Genomic DNA, 24,143 nt, shown 5'->3' with positions numbered 1-24,143 from the left:
TAGGTTTTGCATCGCTGCTCTTTCCTGCGTATATTTTCGCTTAACGAGGAGGCTTCGCTCGTCGTACTTTTGTTTCTTGAAGGGTTTACCAGATCTCAATTTTGCTATAACTTTTCGTGTTTCTACATTGCAGCGTGTTTTCTCGGGAGCATGATGGCCTTGGGACGGTTTCTTTTTAGGATCCGTTTGTCTGCCGAGGAACCATGGGAAAATAACGGCAAATAAAACCCTACGAATCTTATCACAGGCACGCTAGTAGCCCTATTTTCTTTCTCTTCTTTACATTTTATAGCGGCCAAACGGAGCACTGAAATATTGTTCCAGTACTGTGCTGCACAACTCAGTGACACATTTTCTTTGAGAGTACTACGTTTATTTATTTCGTTTTGAGTATTTTCAGATATTAATTGGAAGATCACAAGCAGATTTCGTTTCGAAGCAGATTTGTCTTCAGCCATCAGGTGAGAATTTACGACTGTTTCTCTCTTTATCTTTTATATCTTCTTATGCGGGGTTTGTGTATGGTGGATGGTATAGTTAGCTTTTAACTCTCCGGATCATTCCTTTTTATTGTTTTAGCTTAAATTTAAACTTTACCTTAATGGATGCATTCACCTGTATTCTTTTTCACGGAGATGTGAACTTTTATGTCAGGGGGTTAAACGTTTTGGTTCTTTACCATTGCGATATTTTATGGCTGTTATTCCCGGAGAATCATCATAATTGCGACAATCGAGTTCCGTACAAATATTTATTTATTTTTTATAAATAAGTTCCGTACAATATTTCATGGTTCTTTCACTTAATTTTATCAAGGAAGAGAACAGAAAATATTGAGAATGCCGCATTTTTTTTTTTAAACCTCCAAATGTTTTAATTGAACATATAAGATACTCGATTTCATTAGTTGCATCATTTTGTAGGTATTTACATTTATTTAATTATGTGTAAACACAATAATTGCACAGCCGCGGGACAATTTTCCGTGGTAGTAATTGATAATTTATACTCCTGTATGACATGCCTTTTCCGTTGTTCTCATGATTGTAGTACTCCCTGCAATCTTTATCTTGTCTCTATGTTTTAGTTTAGGTGAGGTAGGGGCGTGGGGAAGTTATTTATTTATTTTTTAATTGTATGTTTCTAGGTTGCTTGGAGTGTGGTATGGGTATGGGAATGCGGTGGCTCTTGTGCCCACTACACGGTTCAGTTGGGGTAGGCTTCGCTGGTTTGCCAATTTGGGATGTTTTGTGACTATACATACGTCTATATATATTTTTATGTGGATTTTTACTTTTGTCGAATATATAAACATAGAGAAGATTAAAAGATAACATCGACAGAAAATATTAAAAAGTAGGTCAGATCTTTTATTTTGAGTATGAGATCTAGTATTCAATTATTTTATTTTATCAAAAGTATTAAAGATCAGATAATATTTTTATTTAGGTATGAGACCAAATCAAATATTCTAGTTTTTTGAAAACTAAAAATAGATCAAATCATTATTTTTTATTCTTTAATCAATCAAATCAGTGTTTATTCTTTAAAATTGGGATTGCTGAATGTAGAGAGCTGAAACACGAACATACCACGACTGAGGTCAACAGTCTTGAACTCAGTTCCCTAGGGGGTTGGGGAATCCAATAACTGTGTTTTATAGTTTCAACAATTTAAGGTGGCATTGTTGTTGGTGTTATGGTTGTTATTGATACTTTTGTCTAAATGGAACAAGTTGTAATGAACAGCAAGTAATCACTCTCTCCCCCACCTCTCTCTTTGATACCTTGGGTTGTGAAGGTATTGTGCAAGCATCTGCTAAGTCCTACATTGGTTATGTACTAAGTGGAATATGGTTATATAGGTGATTTCAGAGATCCGGTAGTGATCTATCCTTTTGGGGTATAGTATAGATATGGTTAGCATTTTTCTGGGTTGTGACATAATAGTATCAGCGTTAAGTTTGTAATGCCATTTAGGTCTTTGACAAGGATGTTAAGAATTTGAGTGGTACGATTGTGATACACCAGATTTTTGATTGTGTGTGAAATCTTATATTGGATAGACGAATTTTTAAGGTGTTGCATGAGCATACGCTAAGTTCCAAATTGGTTTGTGTACTAAGTGGGACTAAGTAACACCAAAGAGCTTTTGTATTGACTAGTTATTTTGGATATAGCTCATAAGTGATTACTGTGTTGTTGGGTTGTGACAAAATAATACCAAAGTGAGGTTAGTAATGCCACGTGACTTTGTTCCACTGTTACTCAACGTAGGTCCTAACTGGAACATTAAGAATTTGAGTGGGAAGATTATAATGTATATTTGATATTTGGGTTTTGTATGTTATAGTATTGTTTCTTATGAGTTTTCTCTCTTTGAGGAAAAATCTCTCTCTCTCTCTCTCTCTCTCTCTCTCTCTCTCTCTCTCTAGTGGTTTCGTGTGCATGCGCGTCATGCTAGGGCTTTGCTACGTTCTGACATATCAGAGCTTGGCCGGCTTCGGAGTATGAGATTCTGTCGCGTTGGCGCGTTTACAGGCCGCTCTAGTTTAGATCGGGAAGGTTGTTTTGCTTCTTTAGCCGGAGTTTGTTAGCGATTTTCTGTCTGGTTGCTTGGGGTTTGCGTTTGTTTGCTTCTCCTCTCTGATGATGATGCGATATTCTTCTGGGGTGGCCGCGTGAGGTTGGATATGGAGAGCGCTTCTTCGTGGAGGCCAAATCATTCTCTTTTTTGGTGGAAAAAGGTAAGTCAGAGCTCTGGCTAGATGTAAGGAGAAAAGGCTATGCTGAAGTTGTATCCTTGGGCCCTTGATGTGTCGTTTGGTTGATCGTGACGTTAGAAGAGGTGCTACGGAGTACTAGAGTCGAGGAGTTTGTCAAAACCACCCAGATGGCTTCAAATTTCATCACCGTTCAGAGGGGTGGCAATAGGGCTGAATGCTTTTTGGAGGTGGCGGCTCAAGCTGTGGGGGTGTCGGGGAGGGTTTATTTTGTTGCCAGAAGGTCATGAAGGACGGTGATGGACTAGATTCTTTGAGGAGCTAAATGGCCTTCTTTGAGGCCATGAGAGGGCTTCCTTATTCTAGTGACTCTGCTATGGACAAGAAGATGAATGAGAAGAATCTTGGTCCTAGGCTGGGGGTGTTTCTTGAACCATTTGTGGAGGAGGAACCTTCGAAGACACTGGATTATCCCTTGAGTATAACAAAGTTGTTTCAAATTCATGTGGTGGTGCAGTTGATGGAGATGAGATTGATCATGCTGCAGACGTTTCATCATGTGATGCTGCCAATTAGGGTAGGGCTGTGTAGAGAAAAAAGGAGGATCTGTTTTCTCTCCTTTGGGCGTGGAAGGGTAGCTTCAAGAAGGTGCTAGGGGATTTAGACTGGGTGATGGCTTTGCTTTTGGTTGGGCTGGTGAAGCTTGGGATGGGTCGTAAGCTCGTTAGGCGCAAGACGGGTCCATGGGCCTTTAGGCGAGCACACAAGCCCAAACCTTATCCCATTCGCAAGTCCAAGCTCCAATTTTATTCCAAAGGGCCTCTTAAGCCCAATTCCATAATTAAGTCCAAGTTTGACCTGGTTCTAGAGGCGTCAGAGACTTTGATGAAGGATATGCCAGAGGTTCCATTGACGGTTGGTCTGGTCTCGAGGATGTCAGAGACTTTGATGGAGGAGAAGACGAAGGCTCCTCCGGTTGGTCTAGTCCCAAAGATTTCGGCGCGGGTCTCTTTTGGGTTTGTCCCAACGAGTTTTGGTGTCGCCAATGTTCCCTGGACTGCAAGCTCGTTGTCGACATTCCTTGAGATTATGTCGGAATCTAAGATTTTGGCATCTTTTGCTGTGGTGGATTGGCCCAGTGATGGAGGGAAACCTAAACCGGTGAAGAGTCTTTTGCGGCGTGGCTTTCTCAATCCTCTGTCCCCGCTGCAAGGAAGCTTCAGGTATGGCCCCTGCAACCACATTCTAGGTTGGCTCCGGGAGGGCTTCGTAGGCCAGAGGATTAGTCGAGTGTCATGGTTGAAGGGCTTCGGGCTATTGATTTAGGGTCCCTGTCTATGTTGACCTCCAAACCTGTGAAGTTCCATAATAGCAAGAGGAGGGATAACAAATTTTTTGAATATGGACGATAACTTAATCGCCGAGGCAATGTCGGCGTTTTGAGCCCCGCCTCTCTTCTGGTGCGGTGACAGGCTTGGTCCAGTCCCAAAAGTAGCTGATTGGATTGGATTGGATCCATCTTCGGGATGGGTGGATAGAGAAGAGGTGGACAAAGATTTCTGGGGTGGGGAAGACAGGTTTTTCTTACTCTTTGGGTGATTTCTCCCCTATCACCCGTTTGGACTGGGCTTTGATGGGGCATCTGTGTGAGGGGATCGATGTCACCTTAGAGGTTACCCCTCGAAAGGTAAAAGGTAGAAGGGAGCTTCTAAACTTAGAATGCTCCATCAACTATGATGCTAGGGGATCATCCTCTTGGCGGGGGAAAGGTAAGATTCACGCTTTCAAGCGTTTTGTGCCTAGTTGGGGGGGGGGGGGGGTGGGTTTGGGCTTTGTTGTTTTGTGGGTTTTGGGTTTGAGGGCTTGTCGAGTGTGGGATTTGTGGGTGTTGCTGTGTTTGGGTTTCTTCTGCTCGTTTGGAGCTTCTTGTGTATATTACCTGTATACTTAGGGAAGCCTTACGCTTTTTAATAAATTACATTACTAATAAAAAAAAAAAGATTATAATATCCCAGATTGTAAAGGTATTATGTTAAGTATCACATTGGTTGGGTGAGAATTGTGAAAGTGTTGCATAAGCGTATGTGGAGTCTCACATTTGTCGTATACTTGGTTTAGTGAAACTAGACCTGGTTACCAAGCCTTTTGGCGTGGAAATCTATGCTTTTTGAATTTCGACCCAAGGGGGTTAGAAACGAAAAACCCTTTACTGACCCGAGCAGTATTTGGTGTTTATTGCGCGGTGTCGAAATTCTCAGGTTGGCTCGGAATTGGGTTTGCCGTCGGAGTTTGAATTCGACACTCACAAGAACATCTTCATCGCCCTTGGCACCTCCACCCACACCGCCCTGTCCACCCTACTCTCTGCCCTCAAATGCACATTCTTCTTCCTCCCCTTGTACATCGAGAACCTCCTTTGTTCAATGGGTTTACATTTGATCGAGATTTTCGACAGGTTTACAGAGGTGTGATTGCATGCGGGGTTTGCGAGAGAGGTGACATATAGAGTCTTCGTTGATGACCATGGATCCTCGACGCATTTTGGAAGTAGTAGATAGACGCAACGGGGTGGCAGTAAAGAGATCACTGGATTGGTAGCCGACAGCAAGGGGCGGCAACAACAAAGAGAGAAGTGGGGGTTAGAGTTATACCCAACCCTGGATTTGGGATTTAGTGCAAAGTGAAAGGCTTGAAGAAGGTTAGGGTTTTCAAAAAGTTTGTGTATATATATATATATCACATTTTTTTTAAACGATTATCAAATTCTGTTGATTCAGGCAAAATTTCAAAAATGGATACTAAACCTGAGCCGAGTCCAGTCGGGAACCTTCCTGGTGGCTTAGGTATGCTCTGGCTTGAGTGGGGTGTGTCCAGCCCTAAGTGAAATTTGGGTTATATAAGTGATACCAGAGAGCTTCAATAGTGACTGATCATTTTGGGAGTATGGCACAGACATGACCAGCAATTCTATGGTTGTGACATATTTCTTCATTGCAGTCAAGTATTCCTTTTAGTACTTTAAATCCCTTAGTTGTTTAAAAGACATGGCTATGTTATTGTGAGCATTAGGGGCTTAGGGTTGGGTCCTTTTGTGGGTTGTTCCTTGTTGGGTCGGTGGTGAAGCTATTGCTTCTTGTATACTCCGTGTATACTAGGTGTGCCTTACGCTGTTTTTTCTAATAAAATTGCAATTACTTATAAAAAGAAAAAAGAAAAGACATGGCTATGTCTGTTAATGTTTTTGAAAACACTTATTTTTTTCTTGTTTTCAAAAACACAAACACGTTTTCCTAAACATATAACAAATGACTAACTTTTCAAAATACAAAACACAAGACTTTTCGAAAAACAAAACATAATAAACTTTTAAGAGAATATCAGATTCTTATAGAATATTTTGAGTAAACATGTGCTTATTTTTGTAGAGGGGTTATTGAAGGAGAGGAAGCTTTATGTGATTAGGAGAAAATGAGGAAAGCTATTAGTGAACTGGAGAGGACTACTCATATGGAGGCAATAATCGAGAGCGTTGTGGTTGAGAGAAAGTGCAAGAAGTTTTTGAACCGAGTGGCCAACTTGAATAGAAGAAATAACTCCATTGAATCTTTGATTGGTAATGGTACAATGTCTTTCAATCACTTTGAAATCAAGTAACACATTGTATAGTTCTATAGTAGTTTGTATATTGTGCAGTTTAGTTGGTGGCCTAAATTGGATGACCTTTCTTTTGACTCCATTGGTGAGGTTGAAGCTAACTGGTTAGAGAGCGAGAGAGCGTTTGAGGAATGTGAGGTTTTTGAGGTGGTTAAAGCTTTGAACAATGATAACCCCGGGCCTTGACAGTTATTCTAGGGCATTTTTGTAAGCTTGTTGGGATGCTTTAAAATAAAATATAATAAATGTTTTCTATGACTTCCATGCTAGAGGCAAGTTTGAAAGAAGTCTTAATGCAACTTTCATTGCACTTATCCAAAGAATCAAGGTGTATTAATATTAAAGATTTTCAACGTATTAGTCTTGTGAGTGGATTTTACAAAATTGTTCCCAAAGTTCTAGCTAATAGGTTGAAAATGGTTTTGGAGAATATTATTTCCAAGTTTCAGAATGCATTCATTAGGGGAGGGCATATTCTAGATTCTGTTCTCATTGCTAATAAATGCCTCGACAACAGAATTAGATTTGGGGAGCAAGGTGTGCTATGTAAATTGGGTATATAAAGGGCTTATGATACTGTTAATTGTTTTTTTTTTTTTTTTGCATATGCTAAGGAGGCGAGGTTTTAGGAAAAAAATGACATAATTGGATAGCTCATCATATTTCTTCGATGCGTTTTTCTGTATTGGTGAATGACACTCGCATGAGATGCTTTAATTGCTCTCGTGGCATAAAACATGGGGACCCTTTGTCTTCTTTGCTGTTTGTCATTGTTATGGAGGCCTCAAGTAAGAGATCCTAGATTGAATGAGGGGTTTTTATTAGGTTTTTGTGTAGAATCCAGGAATGTTGATGGGCTTAACATCTCTCATCTTCTGTTTGTGGATGACGCTTTGATATTATTTGAGGCAAACCCAGATCACTTGCGTTATTTGTGTTGTTTATTCATATGTTCCGAAGCTGTCTGAGGTTTGAAGATTAATTTGGCCAAACAAAATCGGTCTTGGTTGGAAATGTCGATGATGTAGAAGGTTCTATAGTGTGGGAGATCGGGTGTGCTATGTATGTAGATTTGGGAAGCTGTCTTAGGTTTGAAGATTAATTTGGCTAAACAAAATTGGTCCTTGGCAATGTTGATGATGTAGAAGGTTTGGCCTGTATTTTTGGTTGTAGAGTTTTCTCTTTGCCTATGAAATATCTAGGTCTTCTATTTGGACATTCTCTTAAGGTCAAAATTTATTTGGATGGCATTATTGAGAAGATAAGAGTGTCATTTGGCTAGTAGGAATCAGTTGTACTTGTCTAAGGGTGATGGGATTACATTGATTAAGAGCACCTTGTCTAATTTGCCTACTTATTTCATGTCTCTTTCCTCCTCCCTACTGGTGTTGCCAATCGTGTAGAGAAATCATAACAGGATTTCTTGTGGGCTGTATTGGTGGAGAGTTTAAATTTCACCTAATAAGGTTATCTAAGGTTTGTTCTCCAATTTCTGAGAGGGGCTTAGGGGTCTGGAATTTACTTTTGTTCAACCAAGCTCTTTTTGGGAAAATGGTTATAGTGCTACGCTTGTGAGAGAGACTTTGTGGAAAGTGGTTGTGGACATTAAATATGGCAGTTTGTGAGGTGGGTGGTGTTCTAATGATGTTAATGGGTTGTATGGGGTTGGTTTTTGGAAAAGTATTAGGAGGGGTTTGGGGGAGTTTTCTAAATTTACTAGATTTGAGGTGGGGTGACGGTTCTAAAATAAGATTTTGGCATGATGTGTGGTGTGGGGATCAAACTCTTAAGGTAGCATTTCCGAAGTTGTTTAGTATTACTCACTTTTAGGATGCTTCCGTGACAAATCATTACAACTTTCCAATGACTCTCATCAGTGAAATGTTAATTTATCACAGCAGCACATGATTGGGAGGTGAATTTTTTTTACTTCGTTCTTCAATCTATTGCATTTCATCAGACCAAGACAGGGCGAAGAAAACAAGCTTTGTTGGGCCTCATTTCTAGAGATGGTTGTTTAAGGTCAGGTCGTTCTATAATGTCTTACTTACCTATGATAATACTTATTTTCCTTCGGAGGGGGTTTCTCAGTCATAGTTTGTTAGTGCATCCCCTTCTCTCGCCTAGAGTGTTGGTTGCATTGTCATTGACTCTTGTTGCTAAGGAAGTTGGGGTGGAAGGGGTCCCATCTGTTTTGGGTGGTTGCGGCACTCCTAACGATGAAAAGGGTGAGTATTCTAGGGATTAATGGTTTGATTCAGTCTCAAAAGTGGCTGGTAGGCTTTGGCTCGGATGGAGAGATCGTAGTATGGGATTAGGACAACGAGATTTGAAATGGGGAGGATGGAGAATTCCCTTACCCTTTAGGTGTGTTACATATCGACATGCCCTTTGATTGGGTAATGGATGGTGATGAGGGCGAGGATCCGTCCTTGGCAATCCTAGATGCCATTGAAGAGGAGTTTTATCGGGAAACAATGGTAGTGCACCAAAAGACCAAAGGTATAAGGGAGATATTGAATTTGAAAAGCTCCATTAACTACGGCGATGCAAGCGCATCCTCTCGGCATTGGAAAGGCAAGCTCACATGATATAGTGTTGAGTGCCTCATGTGGGTCTTGGGTTTTAGGGTCTAGCGGGTTTGTTGGATTTCTTTTTTGAGGCTAGTTTGGTTGTTCCTATGTACGTAGGGGCGGCTTACCTTTTTTTAAATTATTATTATTATTATATATTTTTTTTAAACTTATAAAAAAGAATAACTTATTTTATTTGGTAGGGTATTTGGTGGAATAAGACTCCCTTGAGAGCCGTTTTTTTTTTTTTGCTCGGATGACTGCTTTAGGGAAGATCCTTACTATGTATGCTTAAGAAGAGTAGAGAAACCGTTGATCATCTTTTGCTTCATTGATATATAGCCAATGCCTTATGGAACTCTATTTTCGGTCTTTTTGGGATAGGGTGGTTAATGCCTTGATGAGTGGTGAATCTCTTTATTTGTTGGAGAGTTCAATTTGGTATCATCGAAGTGTAGTAGCGTGTAAGATGATTATGTCTTGCTTAATGTGGTGTATTTGGAAAGAAAAAAATGATTAAAGTTTTGAAGACCGTGAGAGTATGGTAGTAGAATTAAAGCCTCTTTCTTCTTTTCTTTCCCCCTCCCCCCCCCTCCTTTTTTTTTAATGAAATTTGATTACTTATCATTTATTTTTCCTTTAGAGGTGCAGGTTGATTTATTAATTTTAAAAATAATAATAAAAAAATAGAGTGGTCGCACGGCCACCCCAATAGAACAGAGGTGGCTGCGCGGCCACACCTACGGGGTAGAGGTGGTTACATACTACGTGGCCATTCCTTCTCTTCTATTGAGGATGGCCACATGGCCACCACTTCTCCTTTAGGGTGGTCGCGCGGCCTTTTCTCTCCTCCTCTTCTTCTTCTTCTTCTTTCTTCTTTTTTTATTTTTTTATTTTTTATAAATTATTATTATTATTGTTATTTTAAATTTTTTTATAATATAAATAAGAGGTCAGGCTCCATACTTGTTTTCCCAAAATAAACATGTTCAAGTTTTTTGTCTATGGACTCACAAAAATTACTTTTCAAATGTAGACATCACCAATAAACACTTCTCAACCTTTTGTCAGATCAAAACAATTTTCAAATCCAAAAACAAAAAGCAGTTTTCAAAACTGTTAACAGACATACTCAAACTTGTTGACCTCATCTTTTGGTTACGATCTTTTCAGGTCTTTGCACCCCCATTGGCTTTGTCTGTCTCACTTCCCTTTTTCTATATCTGTACTGTAGTGTAGGGGGGACTAATACTAGAGACTGGTAATGTAAGACATTCTCCTTGTAACGTCATATGTTGTTTTCAGCTTTTTGAAGCTCTTTTTTGTAGTTTATGAAGTATGGTTACACTTTGTTTGCCACCTTGGAGCTAGGATTTGTCTACGATTTGGTGTCCCCATGGAAGAACCATATCCACTACTTTTATGTGATCTCTTTGCTCCTATTTGTCAACTTTTTTGTTGTAGAAGAGCAAACTGCCTCAAGACTATGCTATTATGTAATATTCTGCATACTTGAAATAATAATGTGTGCAATAGAAGTTCATTTCCCTCGTTCTATTAGGGTCGTTAATATAAGTCAATATTTTGGTTGCCTGATGGTGACTAGATTGTTGAAGCCATAGTAGAATGTATATACGTACAAGATACAGAGATGCTAAGTTTTAAATACATTCTTACGCCCTTGGGAGAAGACATGGGCACTAGTCAAAGGATGTATTGAAACGATTATTTCATAATATAACTTCCTTATATAAGAAATCTAGTTCAAGAAAGTTGCTAAAGGAAAGGGGCTTTCTATGTTGCATATGGTGGGTATTCCTATGTTATATCGAATTTTAGTTTAATCCTTCATTATTAGCTCTTTTATGGAACAAGTTTGAAAATCAGGCTTGAGTTTGTTCATTAACCTTCATAAATGAATACAAACGTGCTTTTTCATGCCAAGGTTTGAGTTATTCATAAATGGCTCGACTCGATTACAGTCCTACATGTAAGTTTTAAATAAATATTTGGTGCTTGTACTTTTGTTAGCTTTGCTAGCAAGGTTGTGTTTGAACTTTGTTTTAGAGTATGGAATGCATTGCTATTATTCATTACTCCAATATAGTGCTGATTAATTAAAATGGTATCAGACAATAGTACTATTGGTTTGCTAATCACAAAAGTATATTCATCCTAACTATTGTATTTAATAGGCGAAATGATGTTAGGCATTTGAAAAATTAAAAGTCATCATTCAATGCTACCTTTATCATTATCAATAATGGTTGTGATGTTGGCTTTGTAAATGGTATTGATTGCTATTCTATGGAAGTGATTGTGACAACATATCATATAGGCAGCAACATGGTGGTAATGTTAGTGTTTATAGTGGCAATGTTGAAACCTCATAGGGGAAAGATGCTAATGATGTTTACTATAATCTTCTTCCGAGCATTATCTTCTAGATGTGCTATACATCTTTTATCATTTTTCCATTCTCTTTCTTTTGAAAATTACTATTAGATTCGTAGGACCTATGTGAGCTACAGTTCTAAAGGTGATTTAAAAAAAATGAAAGGATAAGAGAAAGGAAAAAAAATCAATTCTATACTTTGATTTTATTGGTAGATTATTCGTTTTACTTCACTAACTTAAAATTTTGAAAGCTTGTTGTAAAGCAAAAATATAGGTAAAAAATCTTGTGTCTGAGTTTAAGCGTTTTGCTTTAGAAAATATCTTGGGTACAGGGGTCAGAGCGAAGAACAAATGTCTTCGCTCGTTATATTATTTTAGTGTAAGAATTATTAGACGTACAGAAATCGGTACATTAAGGACCCAAAGTCCAAATGTTCGACACGCTGCATTGGACGGACACCCAACTTTTGCACTCTATCCAATGTTTATAGTTTCTTTATATTATTCTTTAGCTCAGAACTTTCTTTACGTGATGTCTCTGGATACAAATCGAAAAAAGAGCCTACAACAAAAACTGCGGGGTTAGAACATCGACTACGTGTCAAGGTTGCATTTGTTAAATGAGCCACCTTTATAAAGCATAATTTTTGAGTGCTTTTAGGTGATTTTACGTCACTGTTGACGTCGTGGACACGTGCCCCGGCAGAGTTGCCCAGATTTTTCTCCTTATCGTAGTCGGCCAAAAATTTCAAGTCGGCGCAGGGATAGCCGCGGCTCAAGAAAGAGCTGCTTGGCCATTTGACGTGACTGTGCTGAAGCTGTTGATTAAGAATGATATGCGTAAAAAGAGGACTAGTCAGCTTTCACCCAAAATCTGTGCCTTATATTTATTTAAGGACACATTTTCAGTTTTTTAGTAAATTTTCGTCCTTAATTTAATCCCAAGTCTTTTACTCTTAAAGTGTTCATTATCGATGTTAAAAATTAAAGTTTGCGGGAATGTAACAAAATTAGGAATATTGTGCTTTTCAATTTTAACAAAAATAAAATAAAATCAGTTGACATCTAATTCAAATAATTTTATATATGATTTATGGATAATTTTATATTATTGACATAACATAAGACATTAACAAAAATTAATTTGTGATTTAAGGGTGTTGGATAACTCACAGACTTAGTGCGGTCCCAATTTTGTTTTTAATTGTAGTTTATGTGTGTTTTATTAACCAAATGATGCATTTTATTCTTTTACGAGAACATGAATGTACTAATTTTAAAAATAAAAATAAGAGATTGAAATCAACCTTATATTCCATAAAAGTATGTAGTTATAATGAAGTGAAATTCATTGAATATTATGTAATCTTTTAATCACTTCCTAAAGTTATAAAAAAAAAATGAAACAACTCTTCATCATATTATGTGGAATGGGGTAAAGTTGTCATGTAATGTTTCTCGTTTTTTGTTCAACGACTTAAATTACTTAAAACATAAAAAGAAAACAAAAAATGGAGCACTTTTAATACGTCCACGGTTATTCGCTCGAGGCTTATGAAGCCGACTCTAAATCAAATCAATTAAACTTTTAAATAACCTGTTTGCTATGATGAAGCATCAGCTGTCCCTACTCCCCAAACATAAAAAAAAAACGCATTCTAGGACAATAAGAACCCCCTTGAATTTAAAAAAAAAGAGGTATCAAAGTAAAAAAGAGAAAAGAAAACGAAAAAGAAGTGTTAGATCTAGTGGGGGCATCCCCCGCCATTTAAATTCCTTTAGTTATTGGAATCGCTCTCATCTCTTACTCTGCAGATACTTTTCATGTCCCTTTCTCCTTCTCCTTCGCTCACTTTCTCTGCTATAATTTCATTGACTTTCTCATGAAGTGGATACACTATTCCCATTCCGCGTTTCGTGTCCTTTTTTCTCTCTCAGCTACTCCTATATTTCGGCCTGAGATTGCGATTTTCTTGACCTAGGTTTGCATCCCTTCTCTTTCCTGCGTATATTTTCGCTTACCGAGGGTTCGCATGTCGTACTTTTTTTTCTTGAAGGTTTTACCAGATCTCAATTTTGCTATAACTTTTCGCGTTTCTACATTGCAGCGTATTTTCGCGGGAGCATCATGACCTTTAGACGGTTTCTTTTTAGGATCCGTTTGGCTGCCGAGAAACCATTGGAGAAAAACGGCAAATAAAACCAACGAATTTTATCACAGGCACGTTGATAGCCCTATTTTCTTTCTATTCTTTGCATTTTTAGCTGCCAAACGGAGCACGAAACATGTTCCAGGACTGTGCTGCAAAACTTAGTGACACATTTTCCTTGAGAGTACTACGCTTATTTATTTCGTTTTTAGTATTTTCAGATATTAATTGGAAGATCAGAAGCAGATTTTGTTTGGAAGCAGATCTGTCGTCACTCTTCAGCCATCAGGTGAGAATTTACGACTGTTTCTCTCTTTATTTTTGATATCTTCTTTTGCGGGTTTATATATGGTGGAGGGTACAGTCAGCTTTTAACTTGCCGGGTCATTCTTTTTATGGTTTTAACTTAAATTTGAACTTTACCTCAATGAATGCATTGTATTCTTTTTTAGTGAGTTGTGAACGTCAGGGGATTTGCGTTTTGGTCCTAGTTATTAAGTTAATAGACTGGCATTCTGTAAGAATTGGGCTATTGTGATATTTTATGGCTGTTATTCCCGGCGAATCATCATAATTTTGACTATTGAGTTCCGTACGAATATTTCATGGTTCTTTCACTTAAATTTATCATGAAAAACTGCATAAAATAATGAGAATGCCACACTTTTTTGTACTTCCAGATGTTTTAATTGAACACATCAGATAATTGATTTGATTAGTTGCATCATTTTGTAGGTATTTACATTTACTTGATTAGGTGTTAACACAGTTGCACAGCCGTGGGACAATTTTCTGTGGTAGTAATTGATAATTTATACGCCTGTGTAACATGCTGCTATCCTCGTGATTGTAGTACTGTACTCCTTGCAATTTTTATCTTGTCCCTTTGTTTTAATTTAGGTGATGTAAGGGGTGTGGGGAGGTAGAGTTTGCCAATTTGGGTTGTTTTGTGATGATACATGTATGTCTATATGACTATATCTGTTTTTATGTGGGTTTTTGCTTTGGTAGAATAAATAAACACAAAGATGATTAAAACTCATCTATGTCTATATGACTATATCTGTTTTTATGTGGGTTTTTGCTTTGGTAGAATATATAAACACAAAGATGATTAAAACTGTCATCATCAGAAAATATTAATAAGTAGATCAGATCTTTTATTTTGGGTGCGAGATCTAATCTACTATTTTATTTGTTCAAAACTATTAAGATCAGATAGTATTTTTATTGAGGTATGAGATCAAATCAAATCATTCTCTTTTATTCTTAATCAAAATCAAATCAGTTGTTTATTCTTTAAAATTGGGATTGCTGAATGTAGAGAACCATAACTCGAACATGCCTCGACCGAGGTCAACTTTCATAGGCGGTTGGGGAATCCAATAACTATGTGTTTAATAGTTTCAACAATTGAAAGTGTCATTGTTGATGGTGTTATGGTTGTTATTGATATTTCTGTTTAAATGGAGCAAGTTTTAATGAACAACACGTTATTGCTCTCCCCGCTCCTTTCTCTCTTTGTGATACCTTAGATTGTGAAGGTATTGTGTGAGCACGTGCTAAGTCCTACATTGGTTATGTACTAGGTGGAATTTATTTATTTATTTATTTATTTATTTTGAAGTGTGAATTGGGTTATAGATGTGATTTCAAAGAGATCGATTAGTGACTTGCCCTTTTGGGGTTTATATAGATATGGTTAGCATTTTCTATGCGACAAAATAGTATTAGCATCAGCTTAGTAATGCCATTGAGGCCTTGACAAGGACGTCAAGGATTTGAGTGGCAAGATTGCAATACACTGGATTGTGGATGCATTGTGTTAAGTCCTATATTGGATAGACGGAGTGTGAAGGTGTTGTATGAGCATACACTAAGTTTCAAATTAATTTGTGTATTAGGTGGGACTAAGTAATTCCAAAGGGCTTATGTAGTGACTAGTTATTTTGGATATAGCTCATAAGTGATTAGTGTCGTGTTGGGTTGTGAGAAAATGGTATTGGAGCCATGTTAGTAATGCCTCGTGACTTTGTTCCATTGTCGCACTACACAGGTCCTAACAGGAACAACAGGAATTTGAGTGGGAAGCTTATAATATCTCAAATTACGAAGGTATTATGTTAAGTCTCTCATTGGTTGGGTGGGGGCTGTGAACGTGTTGCATAAGTGTATGCTAAGTCTCACATTAGTTGTATAATTGGTTCGGTGAAATTGGGTTGTATAAGTGGTACTAGAGAGCTTCAATGGCGATTGGTCCTTTTGGAGTACATCATAGATGTGACTAGCAATTCAATGGGTTGTGAGTCTTGTGACGTTATTCCTTATTACGATCAAGTATTCCTTTTAGTACTTAAAAACCCTTAGTTGTCCAAAAGATAGGGCTATGTTTGTTTAAGTTTTTGAAAACACTTCTGTTTTCAAAAACAAAAACACACTTTTCTCAAAATATTTATTCTAATAAGTAATCAATTTTTTTTAAAAAAAACGATAGGGCACACTCAAGCACAAAAAAAAAAAAAAAAATGAACAAATGATTCACTTTTTAAAACACACAACATTTTTAAAAAAATAACAAAAAGCACAACAAACTTTTAAAAAAACTTTTCTCACCTTGCAAGAATATTTTGAGAAAACATGTGCTTATTTTTGTAGAGGTAAATGCTGGCTTACTACTTCAAAAATAGTAAGAAATAAAAACTAGAGTGGTGGCTTCATGACCACCCCCAAAAGAGGAGGGGGGTGACCTCACGACCACGCTAACGAGACTAAGTTGGCCATGCGGCCATCCCAACGGGGCAGAGGTGGCCACCCCCAACCCCAGGATGTGATGAGTCGACATCGAGGCGCAGACGGGTAAAGCGGATGGAAAGTCTCTCATACTTGGCCTCCTCGATATCTTTTTTGAACATTTATTTTTCATGAATAAAATGTCAGTTTTTTTATTTTATTTTATTTTTCCAATTGAAAACATAAAACACTTTTCATAGAGTATACCAAACAATTATCTTTTGTGGACTTCACAAAAAATGCTTTTCAAATGTGGATCCCACGCAAAAGACGTTTCTCAATTTTCTGTCGCATCAAAAAAAAGAAAACAGTTTTCAAGACATTGAACAAACATGGCCTAGAATTGTTGACCTTTTAGTTATGATCTATTCAGGTCTTTGTACCCCATTGGTTTTGTCTGCCACACTTCCCTTTCTATGGCAATACTATAGTGTGGGGGGACTAGCGTTGGAGACTGGTAATGTAAGACATTCTCCTTGTAATGTTAGATGTTGGTTTCAACTTTTTAAAGCTCTTTTTAGTAGTTCCTGAAGTATGGTTACACTTTGTTTGCCACCTTGGTGCTAGGATTCATCTACAATTTGGTGCTAGTTGCTTTTTGCCCTATGGAGCAACTGCCCCACAATTTTTATATGATCTCTTTACACCTATTGGTCAACCTTTTTGTTGTATAAGAGCAAACTACCTTAGATTACGCAATATGTAATATTGTGCATACTTGGAATAATAAAGCGTGCAATAAAAGTTAATTTTCCTCTTTCTAATAGGGACGTTAATATAAGTCAATATTTTGGTTGCCTAATAGTCACTGGATTGGTAAAGATGTAGTGATAACACTTATGTCAAGGATCTTGGGAGAAGACATGGGCTCCTGTCAAAAGATGTAGTAGTGATAACAATTATGTCATAATATATATCTTTATATAAGAAATCTACTCCAAGAAAGTTGTTAAAAGAAAGAGGCTTTCTATGTTGCAAATGCCAAGGATCTTTAGCTCAAATGGTACTTCTTCCCGTTGTAGCAAAGTGGAGGGTGAGGTCATGGGTTCAGGTCCCATCAGATGCGCGTGTAAATTGACAATAAGAGCTTAAGTTTGGTTTGTTACCTATTTAGTAGAGTTTGGGTTTGGCTTATGCTCATGTATAAGAGGTTAATCAGAGGGCCTTTGGGTTGTCTCTAGGTTTCTTTTGTGGGTTGTTTTGGGTTTTTTTTTTTCGGGTTCTAGGGTTTTCCTTTTGGGGTTTTTGGTGGGATTCGGGCTTCGTCCTCTTGGGGGTTTTTTGGGTTTTTTCTTTTTTTGTGCTAGCTTTGGCTGCTCGTGTATACCCCCGGTGTACTTAGGGGCGCCTTACGCTTTTTAATAAACTTACTTACTTATAAAAAAAAAAGAGGTTAATCTTGGGCTCTAGTTTGAATTCAACTAACAGTGCTTGAGCTCAGATTGTTCAAAAATATGCTCAAGCTTGACTTGACTCATCTTGTGCCCTAAAAACTTAGCTCAAGTTGGATTTGGTGTGTGCTTCTCGAGCTGACGAAGATGAAAAAAATTGCTAAATTGGAACTTTTTTCGTCCACTGCAGAATAATATTCCTTCAGGGTTAAACGAGGGTGAGAAACGGTTAAGAGTTAGAAATTTTTTGAGGCAATGGAAGGTAGGTATTATTTGTTTGCAATAAACTAAACTGGAGTTTATTTCTGACATCCTAGTGAGAAATCTTTGGAGCTGTCCCTTTGCGGACTGGTGTTACCTAGCCTCTTGTGGTGCCTCTGGTGGTATGTTGCTTATGTGGGACAAAAGAATTGTTGAGAAGATTGATGTGTTCGTGGGTGAGTTTGTTCTTGCCTGCTCTTTTAGAAGTGTTGAAGATGACTTTTCTTGGGCTTTTGCTGGGGTCTACGGTCCTAACATGGATGCTATTAGAAGTTCTCTATGGGATGAGTTGGCTGGCCTCTCTTCTTGGTGGGTGCTGCCTTGGTGTATTGGGGGAGACTTTAACTTCATTTGTTTTCCTGCCGAAAGATCGAGTGATGTTCACTTAAACACTGCCATGTTGGAGTTTTTGGACTTTATTTTTGAGTAGGGTCTTATGGATCTCCCTCTGGCTGGAGGGTCGTTTACATGGTCTAATAATCAATAGAACCCAACTTGGTCTCGTCTAGATAGGTTTCTTGTATCCCCTGATTGGGAAGTCAGGTTTCCAGGTTCTTTACAGAAAAGGCTTCCTAGATTGTGTTATGATCATTTCCCGATTCTTCTTGATTGTGGAGGCATTCATTGGGGTCCCAGACCGTTCAAGTTTGAGAATATGTGGTTGAAGGCCGAAGGGTTTGTGGATAGGGTGCGACTTTGGTGGACGTCTTACCATTTCCAAGGTTCTCCTAGCTTCATCTTCTCTCAAAAGCTTAAGGCCTTAAAGAATGATCTTAAGAGATGGAACAAACAAGAGTTTCGCAAGAAAAGGCTTTTGGAAGAATTGTGTGCCCTTGATAGGTGCGGATGATACTTTAGTCTTTTTCGGGGTTAATCTTGATCACCTCCGTTTCCTTGGTTTTTTTTTTTTTTTTTTTTTTTTTTTTTTTTTTTTTTGTTTTTTTGAAGCTGTTTCAGGTTTAAAGATCAATTTGGCCAAGTTAGTATTGGTTCCTGTGAGTGATGTTAATTTGGATGATTTGGCTGGCATTTTGGGATGCAGAGTTTCCTCTCTTCCTTTAAAGTATCTCGGTCTTCCATTGGGGGCCCCTTTCAAGGCTAAGTTCATTTGGGATGATGTAGTGGGCAAAACTGAATGACGACTGGGTAGTTGGCAGAGGATGTATTTGTCAAAGGGTGGTAGAGTTACCCTTATAAAGAGTACTTTATCGAATCTCCCCACGTATTTCCTTTCTCTCTTCCCCATTCCTTCTAGTGTTGCTAGTCGTATAGAGAAGCTTCACCGAGATTTTTTGTGGGGAGGTCTAGGTGAAGATTTCAAATATCATCTGGTTAGCTGGTCCACAGTTTGTTCCTCTATTTCAGAAGGTGGTTTGGGTATCCAAAATTTGAGGACCTTTAATAAGGCTTTATTAGGGAAGTGGTTATGGCGTTATGAGCATGAGAGAGGCTTTGTGGAGATCAGTTGTGGATGCTAAGTACGGTTCTACTTGGGTTGGTTGGTGTTCCTTAGACCCCCTTGGGTCTCATGGAGTAGGGCTTTGGAAGAACATCAGGAAGGGGTGGAGTTTATTTAGTAGCCATACCAGACTTGTTTTTGGGAGATGGATCCAGGATCAGATTCTGGGATGATGTGTGGTGCGGAGAGATGCCCCTTAAGGAAGCTTTCCTAGGTTTGTATGACATTGCTTGCAACAAGAATTTGCTTGTTGCAGCCCATTTGATTCTGGAGAACGGATCTTTTTAGTGGGATGTCAGGTTTGTTCGAGCGGCCCACGATTGGGAGGTGGACGTCTTGGCTTCCTTCTTCACCTTATTGTATTCTATCAGATTTGATCGTGATGGGGAAGATAAGTTTTGGTGGTCTCCTTCATGCAAAGGGAAGTTTGATGTTAAATCTTTCTATAAGATTCTTGCTTACAAGGAGGCAGCTCATTTCCCTTGGAAAAGTATTTGGCGGACCAATGTTCCTTTAAAAGTGGCATTTTTCGCTTGGGTGGCAGCTCTAAGGAAGATCCTTATTTTGGACAATCTCAGAAAGAGGCAAGTCATTGTGATTGATAGATGTTGTATGTGTAAAAAGAATGGGGAGTTTGTGGATTATCTACTCCTTCATTGTGAGTTCGCTTGCGTTCTTTGGAATGCCATTTTTAGTCGCTTTAGTCTGTCTTGGGTTATGCCTCGTTGGGTGGTAGATCTATTTGCTTGTTGGTGGATGGGTGGTCGCTCTCGGAGTGTGGTTGTGTGAAAGATGGTTCCTTGCTGCCTCTTATGGTGCTTGTGGAAGGAACGCAACGATAGATAGTTTGAGGACAAAGAAAGAACCATTGAGGAGCTCATTTCTTTTTTCTTTCATTCTTTATATTCTTGGACGGTTGCGTTCCTTGCCCCTATAGTGATTAATTATTATGATTTTCTTGTATTGTTTTCCTCTTCTTCTTAGTTGTCGTTCTTGTATACTCCCAGTGTACTTGACCGTACTTTGCGCTTTTAATGAAATTTCTCTTACTCATAAAAAAAAATATTCCTTCAATTCATGTTAAGCCAATTAAAACTAAATGCCCGTGGTCCACACTTACAATAAAAGTAATATTATTCACTTGATGATTAGGCTTTGCTATAGTAGGTCCTCAAGTCAATATTAGCATGCTTTGTGAAAGGATTTACATCTATAGAAAGGGACTAACCTAACCAGCCTATCTTTTTTCTTTCTGATGTGGGATTTAATCAACTCTCTTAGGGAAGTATTTGAAATGAATCCTACATCAAATACTAATATGACAATAAAGTAGAAGAATATATAAATGTGGACTCTTCACATTCAGACATAATGATTGAATCCTACATTGGTGCGGAACAAATGGATGAGGAGAAGTTCTCTGTCTCTCTCTCTAAATATATATTGATAATCCCCCCCCCCCCCCCCCCCCCCCAAAAAAAAAACACGTGTATATATTGACATCCTCACTTATGAGTAAAATAGAACTATTTACAAGCATATTATTAAGCCTAAGCGTGCTGAGCTATTGAAGATTGGTTTGTTTATGTAACAAGTTTGTAACTCAAGCTTGAGAGTACAAACTCCATAGAATCTTTGTCTGTTAATGGCTCAGTCACTTCAGATCAACCGGCCATCATAGAACATATTGTTCAATTTTGAGTCCCTTTTTGTTAAGAAATACAACTGGAGGCCTAGGTTGGATGGCCTTGCTTTCAACTCTTTAGCTACGGAGGAGGCCTCTCAGCTGGAGCTTCCTTTGAGGAAAGGGAGGTCCTAGAGGTGGTGAAAGGTATGAATAGAGATAAGGTTCCACGTCCCGATGGCTTCCCCTTGGCTTTTTTCCAAGACTGCTGGGACGTGATCAAATCTGATATCTTTGGGGTCTTTTTTGATTTCCATGCTTATAGCAAATTTGTGAAAAGCATCAATGCCTCCTTCATTGCCTTAATCCCCGAGACTCCTGGGGCAACTAATCTCGCGGACTTTCGGCCTATTAGTCTTGTGAGTGGTATAAGATCATTGATAAGTTTTTGCTAATAGAATGAGTTGTGTTATGGAGAAGATTATCTCAAAGCCTCAAAATGCATTTGTTCAAGGTAAACATGTTTTTGGACTCGGTCCTCATAGCCAGCGAATGTTTGCATAGCCGTATCAAGTCTGGTATTCCTGAGGTGCTTTGCAACCTGGATATTACGAAGGCTTTTGACCACATCAACTGGAAGTTCTTATTGTACATGCTGAAAAGATGCTGTTTTCGGAAAAAAAAAAATGGATCTCTTGGATATCACACTGCATTTTTTCGCTTATCTATTTTGGTTAATGGTTCGCCGTCTGGCTTCTTCAATAGTTCTAGAGGGCTTAGACAGGGCGATCCTTTGTCTTCCCTCCTGTTTGTAGTCGTCATGGAGGCTTTGAGCAAAATGCTTTATGTTACTGTTGACAATGGTCGTCTCTCAGGCTTTTCTGTGGGTTCTAGGCTTCCCGTGGTCAACATCATAAACTTGTTCGCGGATGACACCTTGATCTTCTGTGAGGTTAACCCTAGCCACCTTCGCTACCTGCGTGTTCTCTTAATATGCTTCGAAGCTGTCTCTAGCTTAAAGGTCAATTTAGCCAAATCCCTCTTGGTCCTTATTGGCAATGTGGATAATGTTGCTGAGTTGGCTATCATCTTGGGCTGCAGAACGTTCTCTCTGCCCCTAAAGTACCTTGGTATGCCGCTTGGGGCGTGTTACAAGGCTAAGTCTATCTAGGATGGTATCGGGGTTAAGATATAGCGTCGCTTGCCTAGTTGGAAAAGGTTGTATTTGTCCAAAGGTGGTAGGATTACCCTTATCAAGAGTACCCTCTCCAATATTCCAGCGTAGTTCTTGTCTCTCTTTCCCATTTTTGCTCGTGTGGCCAATTGCATTTAGAAGCTACAAAGAGACTTTCTATGGGGTGGGATAGGCGATGAATTTAAATATCATTTGGTTAGCTGGGACAAGGTCTGCTCCCTGATCTTTGAGGGAGGGCTGGAGATTAGAAATTTGAGGGCTTTCAATCGCGCCCTGCTAGGCAAATGGCTATGGCATTTTGGGTCTGAGAGAGATGCGTGGTGGAGAGTTGTGGTGGATTCTAAATACGGCAGCCTATGGGGCATGTCGTGCTCTCTTGGTGCCTTTGGGGTGGGGGTGTGGAAGAACGTCAGAAAAGGTTGGGATTCTTTCTCTCGATTCACTAGATTTGTTGTTGTAGGGATGGCTCCAAGATCAGTTTTTGGCACGATTTGTAGTGTGGGGATACGGCTCTTAAAGTAGCTTTTCCAGCTTTATTTGATATTTTTCATGTTAAGGAAGCCGCTATTGTGGACAATTTGGAGCATTTGGGCGACTCCAACCAGTGGAACGTGAGCTTCATTAGGGATGCTCACAATTGGGAGGAGGATGTTTTTGTTTTTTTCTTCCAGGTGTTGCGCTTAGTCAAAGTGAGTAGAGACAGTGAAGACAAAAAATATTTATTCAAGGTCAAGTCCTTTTACTCCTTAGCTTGCTTTGGAAGTAGCCGTTTTCCCTGGAAAAGCGTTTGGTGCACTCAAGCTCCCTCAAGGGCTGCCTTCTTTGTATGGACCGCGGCTCTTGGCAAGATTCTTACCCTGAACATCTTTAGGAAACGACATGTTATCGTGATTAATAGATGTTGTATGTGTAAGAAGATTGGGAAGTTCGTGGATCATATCCTTCTTCACTGCGATATGGCTTCTGCTTTGTGGAGTTCTCTCTTCAGTCGTTTTGGGATGTCTTGGGTGTCCAGATAGGTTATCGACTTGCTTGCTTGTTGGTCCTTTGGAAGGCCAAGGAGCATTGCAGTTTGGAAAATGGCGCTTATTTGCCTATTTTGATGCTTATGGAGGGAAAGAAACAATAGGAGCTTTGAGGATTTGGAAAGCACCTTGGAAGAAATTCTTTCCTCGTTCTACCTTACTTTGCACTTTTGGACTACGGCTTATGTCCACCCTTGATCTTTTACTTTTGTTGACTTTCTCGCTCGCTTTTTTCTTTCTACTTTGGTGGTTCCTTGCATACTCCTAGTGTATCGAGGGGCGTCTTACGCTTTTTTAATGAGATTGATTGCTTACAAACATGCTTTTTTCGAGTTGGCTTTAGCTATTCATAAATGGCTTGACTCGTTTTCTGTCCAACATGTAAGTTTGAAATAAATATATGGTGCGTGTACTTTTGTTAGCTTTGCTAGGAAGGTTGTGTTTGAACCTTGGTTTGGAGTATGGAATGCCTTGCCATTATCCATTATTCCTAAATCTATTGCTGAGGAATTACTTGGTATCAGACAATAGTACTATTGATTTGCCAAGTACAAAAGTATATTCATCCCCACCATTGTATTTTTTTTAGGCGAAATGATGTTAGGTATTTGGAAAATTATTTTCAAAAATTAAAATCATCATTCAATGCTACCTTCACCATAATCAATAATGGTTGTTATGTTGGCTTTGTAAATGGTATTGATTGTTATTCTATGGAAGTGATTGTGATAACATATCATAGAGGCAGCAACATGGCGGTAATGTTAGCATTATAGTGTTGATAGTGGCAATGCTGAAACCTCATGAAGGGGAAAGATGCTAATGATGTTAGGGTGTTTTTGGTATAAGAACTATGATGTGAGTAATGGTATAGTAGTTGTAGTAGCAATAGTTGCATAATT

At 38.7% G+C, this 24,143-nt stretch overlaps 1 protein-coding gene across 7 annotated transcripts in view; it reads left to right on the top strand.

The window, feature by feature from the left end:
• The first annotated feature begins 397 nt into the window (after positions 1-397).
• LOC133870691 (uncharacterized) overlaps positions 398-24,143 on the top strand; it is a 44,427-nt gene continuing 20,681 nt past the window's right edge. For 4 of the 7 annotated variants that reach the window (XR_009900766.1, XR_009900765.1, XR_009900764.1 and 1 more), the window contains exons 1-2: positions 402-461; positions 13,718-13,785. Coding sequence is in view for 1 of the 7 variants with exons in the window: in XM_062307873.1 (XP_062163857.1) it covers positions 3,395-4,048 (654 nt within the window). In the remaining 6 variants the exon portion in view is untranslated. Of the gene's footprint in view, positions 462-1,147; positions 4,492-13,335; positions 13,374-13,454; positions 13,568-13,717; positions 13,786-24,143 lie in introns of those variants that run through there. The other 3 variants (XR_009900769.1, XM_062307873.1, XR_009900770.1) reach the window with 3 other exon arrangements.

The sequence above is a fragment of the Alnus glutinosa genome, chromosome 6, assembly GCF_958979055.1.
Source record: "Alnus glutinosa chromosome 6, dhAlnGlut1.1, whole genome shotgun sequence".
Classification (NCBI taxonomy): domain Eukaryota; kingdom Viridiplantae; phylum Streptophyta; class Magnoliopsida; order Fagales; family Betulaceae; genus Alnus; species Alnus glutinosa.
The sequence above is the reverse complement of the archived record's forward strand: the minus strand, read 5'-3'. Positions and strand labels throughout refer to the sequence as shown.